Source organism: Perognathus longimembris, chromosome 27, assembly GCF_023159225.1.
Source record: "Perognathus longimembris pacificus isolate PPM17 chromosome 27, ASM2315922v1, whole genome shotgun sequence".
NCBI lineage: Eukaryota > Metazoa > Chordata > Mammalia > Rodentia > Heteromyidae > Perognathus > Perognathus longimembris.
In genome coordinates, this window is record NC_063187.1 from 3,345,931 (window position 1) to 3,360,285 (window position 14,355).

Genomic DNA, 14,355 nt, shown 5'->3' on the forward strand with positions numbered 1-14,355 from the left:
ACGGAAAACCAATACATCTATCAATCATCCTACAAGCTTAACCAATACTGAAAAGAAACCATTATAACTATGCAGATCACTCAGAAAAAGCATGACAGTTAGTTTTAACACACACGAAAAGCAATGAGTCTATTTTATTTTTTGGCATAAAGGGAAGAAAACTCGTGTTAGAAATTAGAAGCACCAATTTCCTAAACCAATAAAAATCTCAACACTATCATGACTTCATTATATTAAAAAATACATTTCCATTATAAGAATAGACTTAAATTACTGCTAATTTCATATGTTAAACATTTTAGGCAATCATTCTAGCTAGAAAAACAATCTGGACTCACCTCACTCTTGTACTTAACTGTGGAGAAGGGCTTTGACCCTGTTATACCTGCGAGAAAAAAAACGAAGACACCATAACTACTTAGACAAAACATTCCCCCACCGAACTCAGGGCCTGTGCCCTGTTTTTCGGCTCAATGCTAGTACTTTACCACTTGAGCCACAGCGCTGCTTCCATTTTTTTCTGTGTATGTGGTACTGAGGAATCAAACCCAGAGCTTCATGTATGCTAGGCAAGCACTCTACCATGAAGCCAGATTCCCAGGCCTGGTGGTCCATTTTCAAAAGCTAGGTATATAATCTCAGCAACACTGTGTTAGGAGGGGGAGGTCCACTAGCAGAAAGGGCAGACTACCAAAAAAGGAAAAAAATCCACCCAGAAAAGCCTTCCTCAAGAGAGCAAAAGGGCCTCACGGAACAAGCAAACCTACTTCTAAAATTCAACCAGTTCCCAAAGGAACTAAAATTACTCAACAGAAAATAAAAAGCTGGGCGCTGGTGGCTCCCGCCTGTCATCCCAGCTACTTAAAAGCTGAGATCTGAGGATTGCAGTTTGAAGCCAGCTCGGGGAAGGAGACTTTTTCTTTCTTTTTTTTTTTACCCTCATCCCTGGGCTTGAACTCAGGTAGTGGGTGATGTCTGTGAGCTTCTTTTTGCTCAAGGCCAGTGCTCTACCACTTGAGCCACAGCATCAATCATTTCTGGCTTTTTTTTTTGGGGGGGGGGGTTAGTTTATTAGAGATAAGTCTCATGGACTTTCCTACCAGGCTGGTTTTGAACCGCCACCCTCAGCTTTCAGCCTCCTGAGTAGCTGGGATGACAGGTGTGAGTCACTAGTGCCCAACTTTCCCAGAGATTCTGATCGCCAATGAACCATCAGAAAACTGCAAGTGCAGCTATGGCTCCAAGTGACAGAACGCTAGCCTTGAGTAGAAAAGCTCAGGGGCAGTGCCCAGGCCCAGGGTACAAGGCCTGGGACTGGCCAAAAAATAAAATAATTTCAGTTCAGCTATTTTAATTTATTTATGGTTTGGTGGAGGTAGGGTCTTGCTACATAGCCCAGGTTGGCCTTGAACTTGTGATCCTCTTAGTTCTGCTGGGGTTACAGGCTTGTACCACCCTCCCCGGCCCACTTACAAGAACCACAAATCAGTTAGGAGAGTCCTCCCAGCGAAATGGATGGACAGTGTGGGCCCCCACCCGAGGCAGGCGGGGTGGGCCAGGTCCTTGTACCCACCCATTTCCCAGGAGCCTCTCTGCTGCTTGTGTTTGCTCAGGCCTTCCATCACGTCTTGAATGCGCCACATTTCTTTCTGCACCTGTGCACGCTGAATTCCAGCCGACTCCGTCTGCCCGTGGAAATGGACAGACCACAGGGGAAAAAAGTCCACGTGAGAAATCCGGCTAGTGACACATTTAAAATGAAGAACTGCGGCGCAGTGAGCTCTCATAATATTTAGCATGACCTTATGGGATTCTTTTGGTTGTCAATTTTGATGGCAAAGGCGAAAGGCAAAGCAGAGAAAGAAAAACATTAATTTTTTTCAGACTTAAGTATACTATTTTACATTGTTTCCTCTTTCTTTTTATTTTTTGTTATGTTTTTTTTGCCAGTTCTGGGGCTTGAAATCAGGGTCTAGGTGCTGTCCATGATGTTCTTTTTGCTACCACTTGAGCCACAGCGCCACTTACAGTTGCTTCTGTGTATGTGGTACTGAGGAATTGAACCCAGGGCTTCATGTATACTAGGCGAGCACTCTATCACCAAGCTACATTCCCAGCCCTCTATTTTTATTTTTTTTGGCCGGTCATGGGGCTTGAACTCGGCTTGGGGGCTGCCCCTGAGCTCTTTTGCTCAAGGCTAGTGCTCTACCACTTTGACCTAGCCAACTCCACTTCCGGTTTGCTGGTGGATCACTGGGGATAAGAGTCTCACAGACTTTCCTGCGTGGGCTGGCTTTGAACCACGATCTTCAGATCTTAGCCTCTTGAGTTGCTAGGATTATAGGTGTGAACCACCAATGCCAGGTTTATTCGACATTTCTGCAGCGTATTGCCTATCACTCTTCATGAGCCTAAGGAAAGTATATGTATTAGAAGGGACTAAACATAAGGCTGGGTACTGATGGGGCAGGCTTGTCACCCCAGCTATTAGGAGGTTGAGACCAAGTGGATCGCGGTTCCCAGCAAGCCTAGGTGAGCAAGCTCAAGAGATCCCGTCTCATCTGCAGAAGCGGGCATGGTGGGGCACAGCACGGGCTAGGCTGGTCTAGGAAAAAAGACGGACTCCATCTCAAAAAGCACTAGGGGTGTGGCTCACGCAGAACACTCCCCACACAGCAACTGTAAAGTCCTGAGTTCAAGCCCCAATACTGTCAAAAAGGAAAAAAAAAAAAGGAGTAGGGAGAAAGGTTAAAAATGGAAACACAAGGACTGGGAATGTAGTTTAGTGGTAGAGGGCTTGCCTAGCATGCATGAAGCCCTCGGTTTGATTCCCCAGCACCACATACACAGAAAAAGCCGGAAGTAGAGCTGTGGCTCAAGTGGTAGAGTGCTAGCCTTGAGCACAGAGAGGCTCAGGGACAGAGTCCCAGGCCCTGAGCTCAGGCCCCAGCACTGGCAAAAGAAAAGAAAAGAAAACAAAACAAAACAAACAGGAAGTAAGTCAAATAGGATACCCGGGATTTGTTTATAAATTAAAATTAAATAAAAACAATTTCCTGTGTGTGTGTGAGAGAGAGAGGAAAAAGGAATGGATGGTGGCAGCTCTGCTCCTCTGCGGACCTCGGCTGCGCTGACCATGCAGGGACTATGGCAAGCACGCAGAGGAAGAGTGGGGAGGGGTTGGGTTTCAGTGAATTTATCATGTAACCACTTTGTCTGGTTTTTCCTGTTCTGGGGAATGAACTCTGGCTGTGGGCGCTGTCTCTGAGCTTCTTTTGGCTTGAGGCGGGTGCTCTACCAATTGAGCCACAGTGCCACTTTCCGCTTTTTCTCATGGAGTTTCCTGCCCCAGCTGAACTTGAACTCCACTCGTGACCAGTGACCAGAAAGGACATGGGGGCCGAGGTCAAGTTTATAGGAGAGGCTGATGGAGAGGGCTGGGATCCTTACCGGGCACACAGCAGTGATAGCCACCCGGTCCCGTAGGAAAGACGCCCGTGGTACCTGCACTTCACCCAGGCGGTCCAGCTGCTCCTGCATCTGCTTCCGGGTGATGGTGACGTCATACTCCAGCTTGTCGTACTCCCTCCAGGCCCGCTCTAGCTCCTGCAAGGAAAGCATCCATTACTGCACTAGGGATGCACATGCCGTTCTGGGAGTTTCCACCAGGAAAAACCCTGAGCTACTAGAAAGCCTTTTCCCTGAATTCAGGAAGAAGTCCCAGGACAGTTTAAGTAGTGATACTGTGTACCAAAGGTGAACACCAGGGCTCATGCCTGTCATCCCAGCTCATCCTCAAGAGGCTGAGGGGCTGGGGATATGGCCTAGTGGCAAGAGTGCTTGCCTCTTATACATGAGGCCCTGGGTTCAATTCCCTAGCACCACATATACAGAAAACGGCCAGAAGTGGCGCTGTGGCTCAAGTGGCAGAGTGCTAGCCTTGAGCAAAAAGAAGCCAGGGACAGTGCTCAGGCCCTGAGTCCAAGGCCCAGGACTGGCCAAAAAAAAAAAAAAAAAGAGGCTGAGATCTGAGGATCGAGGTTCAAAGCCAGCCAGGGTAGGAGAGTCCATGAGACTTTATCTCTACTTAACTAGCAAGAAGCTGGAAGTGGAGCTGTGGCTTAAATGTCAGGGTGCTACCCTTGGAACAAAGAAAGCTCATGGATAGCTCATGCCTAGGCCACGAGTTCAAGCCCCAGGACCACCAGCACACATACATCACACAAACAAAAATCCTTGGTTTATGATTAGTTGTTAGTCAAATCACCCTCATGGACAATGATTTAAAGTGTTACCCTTCAGAGAAAAAGCTAGGAAGACAGCACCTGGGCCCTCAGTTCAAACCCCAATACTGACAAACACAAACACACACAAATCCATTCTCACAATTCTTTCTTTTGTTGCTGTGCTAGACTTCAACTCAGAACCTGGGTGCTGTCCCTTAGCTTCGGTGCTCAAGATGAGCACTCTGCTCCACCACTTGAGCCACAGTGCCACTTCTGGTTTTCTGGAAGTAAAGAGTCTCATGGACTTTCCTGCTTGGGCTGGCTTTGAACCCAGATCCTCTGATCTCAGCTGCCTGAGTAGCTAGGATCACAGGCGTGAGCCACTGATCCCTGGCTATAACTCGAATTCTTATTCAAACGCTGCACCAAGACTTAAACGCTGTTGATTCTCACAGGTACTTTCTATTGAAATTGTTGAAGAAGTCCAATTATCACCTTCTCAAAATATCCTAGTTCTAAAATTGTATTTAAAGAGTTATATTTTAACATACTTAAGAATTTTCATTTGCATGACAGAGTAAACAGGAATTGTTTATCTTCTTCCTAAAGCTTCCATTTCAGAAGGAACAAAATGCTCACTGGTTAACAGAAATAAATTTCCCCTTACATTACACCTACTTGAGTAATACATTATGTACGTGTAACACGTACGTACACGTTGTAGATGACATTATACATATATGTATATATACATACTAAAAGAATGAAATCCATCAAGTATTAGTTGGACAGGGGTGAAGGGAGGAAGAGGAGCTAAGGGAGTATTATGCAAGGGTGAACTATACAAACCTCACCAAGATTATAATCAAACACTCTTCTACTAAATTATGCTAAGTATGAAGATTACTGTCTCTTTTTGTATTCCTACACACAAGTACAGTAACAACAAATTATACATATGTATGTATGTATGTTTTGTGTGTGTGTGTGTGTTATGGGGCCTGAACACAGGACCTGGACACTATCCCTGAGCTCTTCTGCTCAGGGCTGGTGCTCTACCATTTGAACCACAGCTCCACTTCCAGTTTTCTGGTGGTTCATTGGAGATAACAGTTTCACAGACTTTTCTGCCCTGGCTGGCTATCAACTGTTGATCCTTAGATCTCATGAATAGCTGGGATGACAGGTGTGAGCCACCAGTGCCGGCCTGATATTTTCGTTTTTCGGCCGAGTATCTGCCTAGCCCAGCATGGCCTTGAACTCGTGTCCCTGTCTCCCGGGCTTGCCGGCGGGCTGTACTTACAGCGGTGGCCCGCGAGAGCTCCCGGCAGGTGCTCAGCAGCCCGTTCTGTAGGTCGTCCCTCTGCAACAGCACGGTCTGGATGGCGGCGGGGTTGTCCGAGTTGGTCTCGATCTCCTGGCTGGCGGATAGTAAGGCTTGTTCCAGCGTGTACTGCAAAGAGAACAGGCCCCTGTCAGTCACGGCGTGCGGGCTGCACGGTCCTCTGCACCCGGTTACCGCCCGGTCGGTCACCGAAGGACGCGGGTAATGGACAGCCGGGGGTGGCGGCCACCTACCTTCTCCTTGTGCAGCTGCCGCAGTCGGTCCTCGAGGGCCCGCACGACTTTGTCCTGCTCGCAGAGGCGGCTGAGCTTGGCCTGGGCGGAAGGGAGGAGGGGAGGGCGCCTTAAGTTAGTAATCCTTGTCTGCAAGTCCTTTTTCTTGGGGGGGGGGGGGGGGTGCCGGTCCTGGGGCTTGAACCCAGGGCCTGGGCGCTGTCCCTGAGCCTCTACTGTGCTCAAGGCGGGCGCTCTACCACCTGAGCCACAGCTCCACTTCTGGTTTTCTGGAGGTTCCCTTGGAGATCTGGGTCTCACGGACTTTCCTGCCCGGGCTGGCTTTGAACCACAATCCTCAGGAGGAGCTGGGATGGATGGTAGGCCAGATCAGGGGCCGCGCCCGGGCCACGGGTTCAAGCCCCGGGAGCCACTCCATGGATGTGAACTGCGCATGCGGGAGGAGTCTCCAACCGCGCGGCCGCCCGGCCGGCCACCTGGGTACTCACGTCCATGTCCGCCTCCTCGGGCCGGCTGCGGTGCAAGGTGCCTCCGTCCTGCGACAGCTGCGGAGACAGAAATGCCACGCGTGGCCGCGCCTCGCACCCATGCACGCACCCACGCGGGACGCCGCCGTCCACACGCCGTCACCTGCACGCGCGAGGCCCCCGGCGCGGGGCGTCACCGGAGCCCGCCGCGCGGCCCTCCACGGTCCCTCAGGTCAGGGGGAAAGCGAGCCCAGACACTCAGCGCAGCCACACCCACGCGGACACGGGACACCGACCAAGCAGGGCGCCATGGCCACCGCCATCATAGCGCTGAGTACGCGCATGCGCGCACGCGGCCGCTCACAGCGGCTGCGCAGACCGTCCAACCGGGCCCAGCGCCACAGCCACGACCTTCATTGCACTGAACATGCGCACGCACACGCAAACGTGCCGCTCGAGGCGGCTGCGCAGACCCGTCCACAGCCGCGACCGTCACTGCACTGAACATGCGCACGCGCGAACGGGCCTCGCTCACGGCGGCTGCGCAGACTGTCCAACCACCGGGCCCAGCGCCCTAGCCGTGACCGTCATTGCACCGAGCATGCGCACACACGCGAATGGGCCGCTCGCCGCGGCTGCGCAGACCGTCCAACCACCGGGGCCCAGCGCCACAGTCATCGCACTGAACATGCGCACACGCGAAGGCCAACACAGCGCCGCGCAGCCGCACCACCGACAGGAGGACCGGCGGCGCGCCGCGTGCACACGGGAAGGAGAGGGGCGAGCGCACGTACACAGTAGAGACTTATCTTGTTCTTCTGTCTCAAGAACTACAAGGCAATGGAGGGAAGCACGGGTTTAATCGTCAGGAGGAAATCAAGCCCGCCGGGAAGCTCGTTGAGGGACGAGGTTGCACGGCGGGCACCGGGATGCTTTTCTTTGGAAGCCATCGGCAAGTGTGGTTATTACCCCGGGGGGGGGGGGGCTGGGAGGGGAGCTCGGCCCGGGGTGGGGGGGGATCGAGGTTCGAGGCTGGCAAGGGGAGGCGAGTCCAATAAACTAGCAACCAGCCAGGAGTGGGGCCGGGGCTCCGATGGTGGGGTGCTCGCTCAGGGACAGCGCCCACCCAGGCCCCGAGTTCAAGTCCCAGGACTGGTGTGTGTACACACACACACACACACTCACACCTTTAGTTCCTGCTACACACTTTCCGGTCCCCAGACAACAAATCCTGATTTCTGACTGTGCTCACCCAAGATTTCCACAGCCATTTCACTCATGCCAGCCTTGACTGACTGCACACTTGTGTCTTCCCAGGTGGGGCCTGGGGGGGTGGGGGTGGGCTGAGTTATGCCTCTCCCCGTGCCCCCAACTGTAACCTAGTTTTGGAAAATTCGAGTTTTATCCATGTACCATAAACACGTGCGAATGCATCGCTCCTGCTTCTCAGTTAGTGTCACTCTGAATGGAGCTAGATCGCGGGGGGTGGAAAAGGTTAAAGATAACAGACATCACAAACATAACCGTAAAAGCCCCCCCCCCCACTGTTCACACGTTTGGTCCGCACACGGGACTTGCACAAAGCTCATGCAAATGTCTGTGGGCCATGTATGGTGATCACTGAGCCACGAAGAACCCACAGAAATGAACACGACATGAAAAATGAATTTCACGGCACACGTTAGAATACTTGCAATGCCCAGTTATATTTGACCAGAGTTCACTAATTCTTTTTTTTATATTTGGTTTTGTTCTGCTGGTCCTAGGGCTTGGGTGCTGTCCCTGAGCTGCTTTGTGCTCAAGGTTAGCACTCTATCACTTGAACCACAGCACCACTTCTGGCTTTTTCTGAGTAGTTTATTGGAGATGAGTCTCATGGACTTTCCAGCTCTTGTCTGGGTTTGAACCACCATCCTCAGATCTCAGCCTCCTGAGTAGGCAGGATGACAGGTGTGAGCCACTGGCACTTGGCTTTGATCTTAAAACCACCCAAAAGACACAAGGAAAGCATTTGTACTCGTCTTCAAAAAGTTAACGAAAAATGTGTCTTAAAATGCTTAGATCCATGAGTTAATAATAAAAAAAAGGTAATGCCCAAATTAATTTTTTCAGTTATAAGATCAAAGGCTTCAAGTTATGAAGATATTCTGAGATCTTTTGGTTAATATTTAAAGCTAAATGCAAAACAGCTTTATTAGACTCGGAGTTCGAGTACAACCAGCAGAGACACAGCCAGGTTAAGTAGGAGTTGTATCCTATATTCCAATCAAAAGAAGAAAGGACTAGTTGTATTTTTTGTGTGTTTGTTGTGCCACTCCTGAGGCTTGAACTCTGGGCCTGAGTACTGTCCCTGAGCTTCTCGTTGCTCTACCACTTGAGCCACTGCTGTACTTCTTGCTTTTTAGTAGTTAACTGGAGATAAGAGTCTCACAGACTTTCTTGTCTGGGCTGGCTTTGAACCAGGATCCTCAGGTCTTGGCCTCCTGAGTAGTTACGATTACAGGCATGAGCCACTGGTGCCTGGCTAAGTGACTTTTTAAATGAATAATGTTACTATGCTTTTCTCTTAACACCTAAAAACAGTGAGTGGGGGATTGGCTTAAGAATTTGTTAGCTCATGTCTAGTGACTGTCTTTATGGGGTCAGTTGAAAAAAAGGTTCAGCAAAATATAGTGGTGCACACACACTCATACCTACACACTCCTGTAATCTTGCTAATCAGGAGATTGCGGCAAGAAGATCAAAAGCCGGAGGCCAGCTTGGGCATGTACAGACCCGTCTCAAAACACTGTAGGTTGTAGGTGAGACCAGGACAGAGAGGAGAGAGAGAGAGAGAGAGAGGGAGGGGGGGAGAGAGAGAGAGAGAGAGAGAGAGAGAGAGAGAGAGAGAGAGAGAGAGAGAGAGAGAGAGAGATTGTATATAAAAAAAAAGAAAACAAAGAAAAAAACCCAAGCAGGACACTGATAGCTCACGCCTGTAATCCCAGTTATTCAGGAGGCTGAGGATCGTGGTTCAAAGCCAGCCCAGGAAGGAAAGTCTGTGAGACTCTTTTATCTCCAATGAACCCCCAGAAAATCAGAAGTGGAGCTGTGGCTCATAGCGGTAGTAAAGTGGTAGTCTTGAGTTTAAGAGCTCTTGGGAGAGTGCCCAGACTATGAGTTCAAGCCCCAGGACTGAACTGAACCCCCACAAAAAAAACTCACCACCACAACAAATAAATGACAGAAAAATCAATGTCTACTGCATCATTAGTCCTAAATACTGATAAGTGAAAATAAATAAATAAATAAATAAATAAATAAAATGCAGGCTATTAGTGTTTTCTAAACAATGTAACATAGGAAAAAGAAACACTACCACACACACTAAAATGCCTTTGATTTCACATCCATTTAGCGTTCTAGATGTATTGAGAGCTTTCAAAATACTATCGGGGGGCTGGGAATGTGGCCTAGTAGCAAGAGTGCTTGCCTCGTATACATGAAGCCCTGGGTTCGATTCCCCAGCACCAGATATATAGAAAAGGCCAGAAGTGGTGCTGTGGCTCAAGTTAGCAGAGTGCTAGCCTTGAGCAGAAAGAAGCCAGGGACAGTGCTCAGGCCCTGAGTTCAAGCCCTGGGACTTGCAAAAAAAAAAAAATACTATTAGGCTGGGTGCTGGTGGCTCATACCTGTCATCCTAGCTACTCAGGATACTGAGATCTGAGCATGGTGGTTCCAAGCCAGCCCAGGGCAGGATAGTCCATGAAACTCTGATCTGCAATGAACCACCAGAAAACTGGAAGTGGCGCTGTGGCTCAAAGTGGTAGAGCGCCAGCCTTGAGTTGAAGGGTACAGGGACAGCATCAGGCCCTCCCTGAGTTCAAACCCCCTGAGTGACCAAGAGAAAAAAAAAAAAAAAAGAAAGAACGAACTAGGGCTGGGCATGTGGCCTAGTGGTAGAGTGCTTGCCTAGCATGCATAAAGCCCTGGGTTCAATTCCTCAGCACCACATAATCGGTTGATTGTAAGAACTAAAAGAGAGCTGGGCATGGTAATACATGCCTGTGTCTGTAATTCCCCAGGTCCCAGAAGGGACAGGCGGGAAGACAGTGACTCAGAGACCAGCGTGGGCTACCAAGGGAAAGCCTATCTCAAACAAAATAAAACAATCCCCCCCCCCAAAAAAAAGAATGGAAAACTTTCCATTTCCTTTTGAAAAGTAAAGCTGTTTAACAATTGCCTATTTGGGGTGGGAGTCTACTTTTCAGTACTTATAAACATCTGCCCCACGCGGGGTGGGTGCCTCCGTGGCCTGCCTCTCTCTCTGCACTGGGTTCTGACCCCACCCTCCATCATCCCCTCCCCCCGGCCCCTGCATTCATTTTTCATGTTGGGCAGCAGCTTTTCTTCTGCATGATGGTGGAAGATGGCGGCGGGCTGGAGGGCAGCGCTGACACCGTGTGGACGCGGAAGACGCTTATGGCGAGCACACAGCTGGGGACAGCAGACGGCAGGGACAAGGAGACCACGAGACACGAAGCGACGGGGTGGAGATGTGCACGACGCACTGCGGAGCCCGGGAAAGCCAGCTAACCTCACCATCCCTCTACGTATCTACCCAGCGGCCAACATCTATCAACCTGTTTATCTACCATCTACCTACCTCTCCATCAATGTATCCATCCAACCAACCACCTGTCCATCCATCCAACTGTGTATCTATCTAACCATCTAGCTACATATGTGTATATATATATCTATCACCAGTCATCTGTCCGTATATTATCTATCGTCTATCCATCATCTACCAGTCATCTAACCATCTCTCTATGTATCTACCAATCATCTAACCATTTATTTATGTATCTATCCATCCATTAATCACCTATCCATCAATGTATGTATCTATCAATCATCTAACCAGCTATATATGTGTGTATCTATCCATCTATCAATCATCTAACCATCTTTATGTATCTACCTATCATGTATCATGTATATATATGTATCCATCTATCTATCTAATCTATCCATCTCAATCACATGCCATTCCCAGGGACCTGAACTTATGGCTTGGGTGCTGTCCCTGAGCTTTTTATACTCATGGCTGGTGCTCTACCACTTGAGCCAAAGCTCCACTTCCACCTTTTTGCTGGTCCACTGGAGACAACAGTCTCACAGACTTTCCTGCCTGTGCTGACTTCGAAGTGTGATCCTCAGATCTCAGCCTCCTGAGTAACTGGGGTGACAGGTGCTGAGCCAATGGCAGGCCTGGAGTGAGAGGAAAGAAGTGTGTGTGTATGTGGGGGGGAGACAGGACCAGAGGAAGGCACCCCTCATGTGTTAAGGAATGGGTACCCCCTAGAGTAGAGAAGCTAGTCGGTAATCAATTTCTACCCAAACGTAGTCTTCTAAAATACTGGGGCAAGAGTGTCTAGGTGTCACTACGGTCACAGCTCAATGGCCCAGGGACGATCGGAATGGAGAGCGAAGCCATGCCCAGACAGCGTGGATGAGGCGGGAGCGCCCCCTGGTGACAGGGAGGAGGCCACACACAAGAGAAAGCAGAGGGGTGGGGTCATTCACTGTCCAAGACCTTACTTGGTGGTACAGCTGTGGTCTTAGCGCCGAGTTCTCGATCATGGTGTGAACCATGCTGATAATAGGTTCGTTCTCTTTCATCTAGTTCAAATCAGGAGGAGCATACGGCAAGCGTCAGTTTACGGCTAGATTTGAAAGACGACACTGTCAAGACATGTTCTACTGAATGCCACCCGCCCCGGTGCGGTGGCTCGTGTCCCCGCACTGGCACAGCTCATCTCTAGAAACAACTTCACACGACAATTAAAGGCTGTGACTACCATAAAATCGCACCCATCCCCACTCTCCGTTTCACTGATAAACATAATCCATACAATTAATGAGCAGTCCTACAGATATTAAGTGGTGCGAAGGACAATCTAATGGAAGGCAACTGTGAACTTAGGAGAAAAAATGATCGCTTAATTGTATTCAGTAATAAATGGAAAGAACACTTCGTGTTTTTTTTTTTCATAAGCTTAATCAGAACACAGCTCCGTTCTGTACTCATTATTAACCTCTTATGTATTGCAGCGTGTCACTCCGCTAGTATTTCATTAATACGAACGTCAATAGGCATTTGTGTCTATGCCTGGATTTTCTCAGTCTAATGCTATAGGGAAAATTACTCAGCGACATGGCAGGCAAACGTATGAAAACTGAAAGCTTCTCTGCTCCTGGAAAGGAAGACTGAAAGCCGTGTTCACATTTGCCTGTAGCAAAGTTCTCCTTTCAGTCAGCAGGCTCTGTCCTTGCGAGGTGAAGTGTTCAAAAGCCAAATGTCGCCCTGTGTCTGTCGTCCTAGCTACTCAGGAGGCTGAGGCCAGCTCAGGCAGGAATGACCGTGAGACTCTTATCTCCAATGAGCCACTAAAAGGCCTCTTGAGGAGCTAGGATTACAGGCTTGTGGCAAACGGTTTTGAAAGTATGCCCACTTCCAGTTTCCAAGTCCATACATATAATGTATATATATATATATACAGGAGGAGGATTCATGAAATGAGTTTAATAGTGACAGACATCCCTCACTCTTTCAGCAGTTAGTCATTCAGTGTCTTTGGGCCAGGGAGCTGAGGCTGAACTTTTGAACTTTCTACCAGCAAGCCCATAGCACCAAGTCTGCTTTCTGGAAGACACCCAGGTGGAGGCTTCCAGTGACAAGTAGTAAAGTGAGAGAAGGCAAATGATACCAGGAAGGACTGACTATTGGTGAGAAACAGGAAAAGCATCATGTGAATACCACATAAGCAGTACTTATCCTTCTACACCGGAAGTGTCCATCTGTCCAATGCCAGCACTGCTTCCTGCCCTTCCCATGCTATTCTATCAAGAGTTTTCTTGGGGCTGGGAAGGTGGCTCAGCGGTAGAGTGCTTGCCTAGCATGCACGAAGCCCTGGGTTCCATTCCTCAGTACCACATACATAGAAAAAGCCAGAAGTGGCTCAAGTGGTAGAGTTGAAGCTCAGGGACAGTGCTCAGGCCCTGAGTTTATCATGGGCCGTCCCTGAGCGCTTTTGCTCAAGGCTAGCCCTCTACCACTTTGAACCATAGCACCACTTCCGGTTTTCTGGTGTTTCACCGGAGATAAGAATCTCACGGACTTTCCTGCCTGGGCTGGCTTCAAACCTGCAATCCTCAGATCTCAGCCTCCTGAGGAGCTGGGATTACAGGTGTGACCACCAGCGCCAGGCTTCCTGTCCCTTTGTGTGACTCAATCCTAGGCTGGGGCAGTGTCAGGGAGGAGCAGGTTTTGGGGGGCAGGGGTGTCTCTGTACACGCACACCCCTCTACCTGCACATCTTCCCTCCCTCTCCATTTCCTGACGTACTCCTGAGTTCACCGGCCTGAGAGGTTCCTTTTGTCTGCCACTTGTAAAAGTTAACTAAAGCCACCCAGCCATGTCGGCAGCTGGGGGGAAAAATGGCACCATACTTGTGACCTTGGGTCAGGTACTACAGTCAGGAAGTGCACGAGCCCCACCTGCTGGTCCAGATACATGGTGTTCCTTTGCAGATGATGGGAAAGCATTTCGTTCTGGGAGGCACCAAGGAAGGGAGGAGAGAGACAGGGAGAGGAGAGAGAGAGAGAGAGAGAGAGAGAGAGGATGCAGAATTCATGAACAGGCCCATTGTGAAGAAAGGAAGACAGATCACAGCGGCCTACCCCCATCATGGCGCAACAGCATGTGCGCATGCTCCCCTGGAAATGGGAAATGGCGGATGGATCATGGTGTTCACCTGCAGGGCATAGGAATTCATTCATCCGCCTCATGGCTCAAGGTGGTGGCGTGACCTGCCAATTCTTTCCTGCGAGGCGTTGCTTACGGAACCCGAGGCAATGGAACCCTTTGAGAAATATTCTTGTGTTCCTTTTGCCTCGATGATCTTAGCAACCTTTGGGATTTTACGAGGCAGCAGTTACTCAAACGGTTATTCATGTTCAGCTTACTACTATACTGGAAACAGAGAAAGCCGCTCACTGTTTCGGCAGATATAGAAGTCAGATTCTCAGGGGTCATCTTT

At 49.5% G+C, this 14,355-nt stretch overlaps 1 protein-coding gene across 1 annotated transcript in view; it reads right to left on the reverse strand.

The window, feature by feature from the left end:
• Plekha5 (pleckstrin homology domain containing A5) overlaps nt 1–14,355 on the reverse strand; it is a 101,501-nt gene that overhangs the window by 12,329 nt on the left and 74,817 nt on the right. Inside the window, 9 exon segments of the mRNA XM_048335274.1 lie at nt 339–385; nt 1,574–1,685; nt 3,505–3,606; nt 5,530–5,679; nt 5,805–5,885; nt 6,293–6,349; nt 7,066–7,101; nt 11,855–11,935; nt 13,814–13,867. Coding sequence (XP_048191231.1) covers nt 339–385; nt 1,574–1,685; nt 3,505–3,606; nt 5,530–5,679; nt 5,805–5,885; nt 6,293–6,349; nt 7,066–7,101; nt 11,855–11,935; nt 13,814–13,867 — 720 coding nt within the window.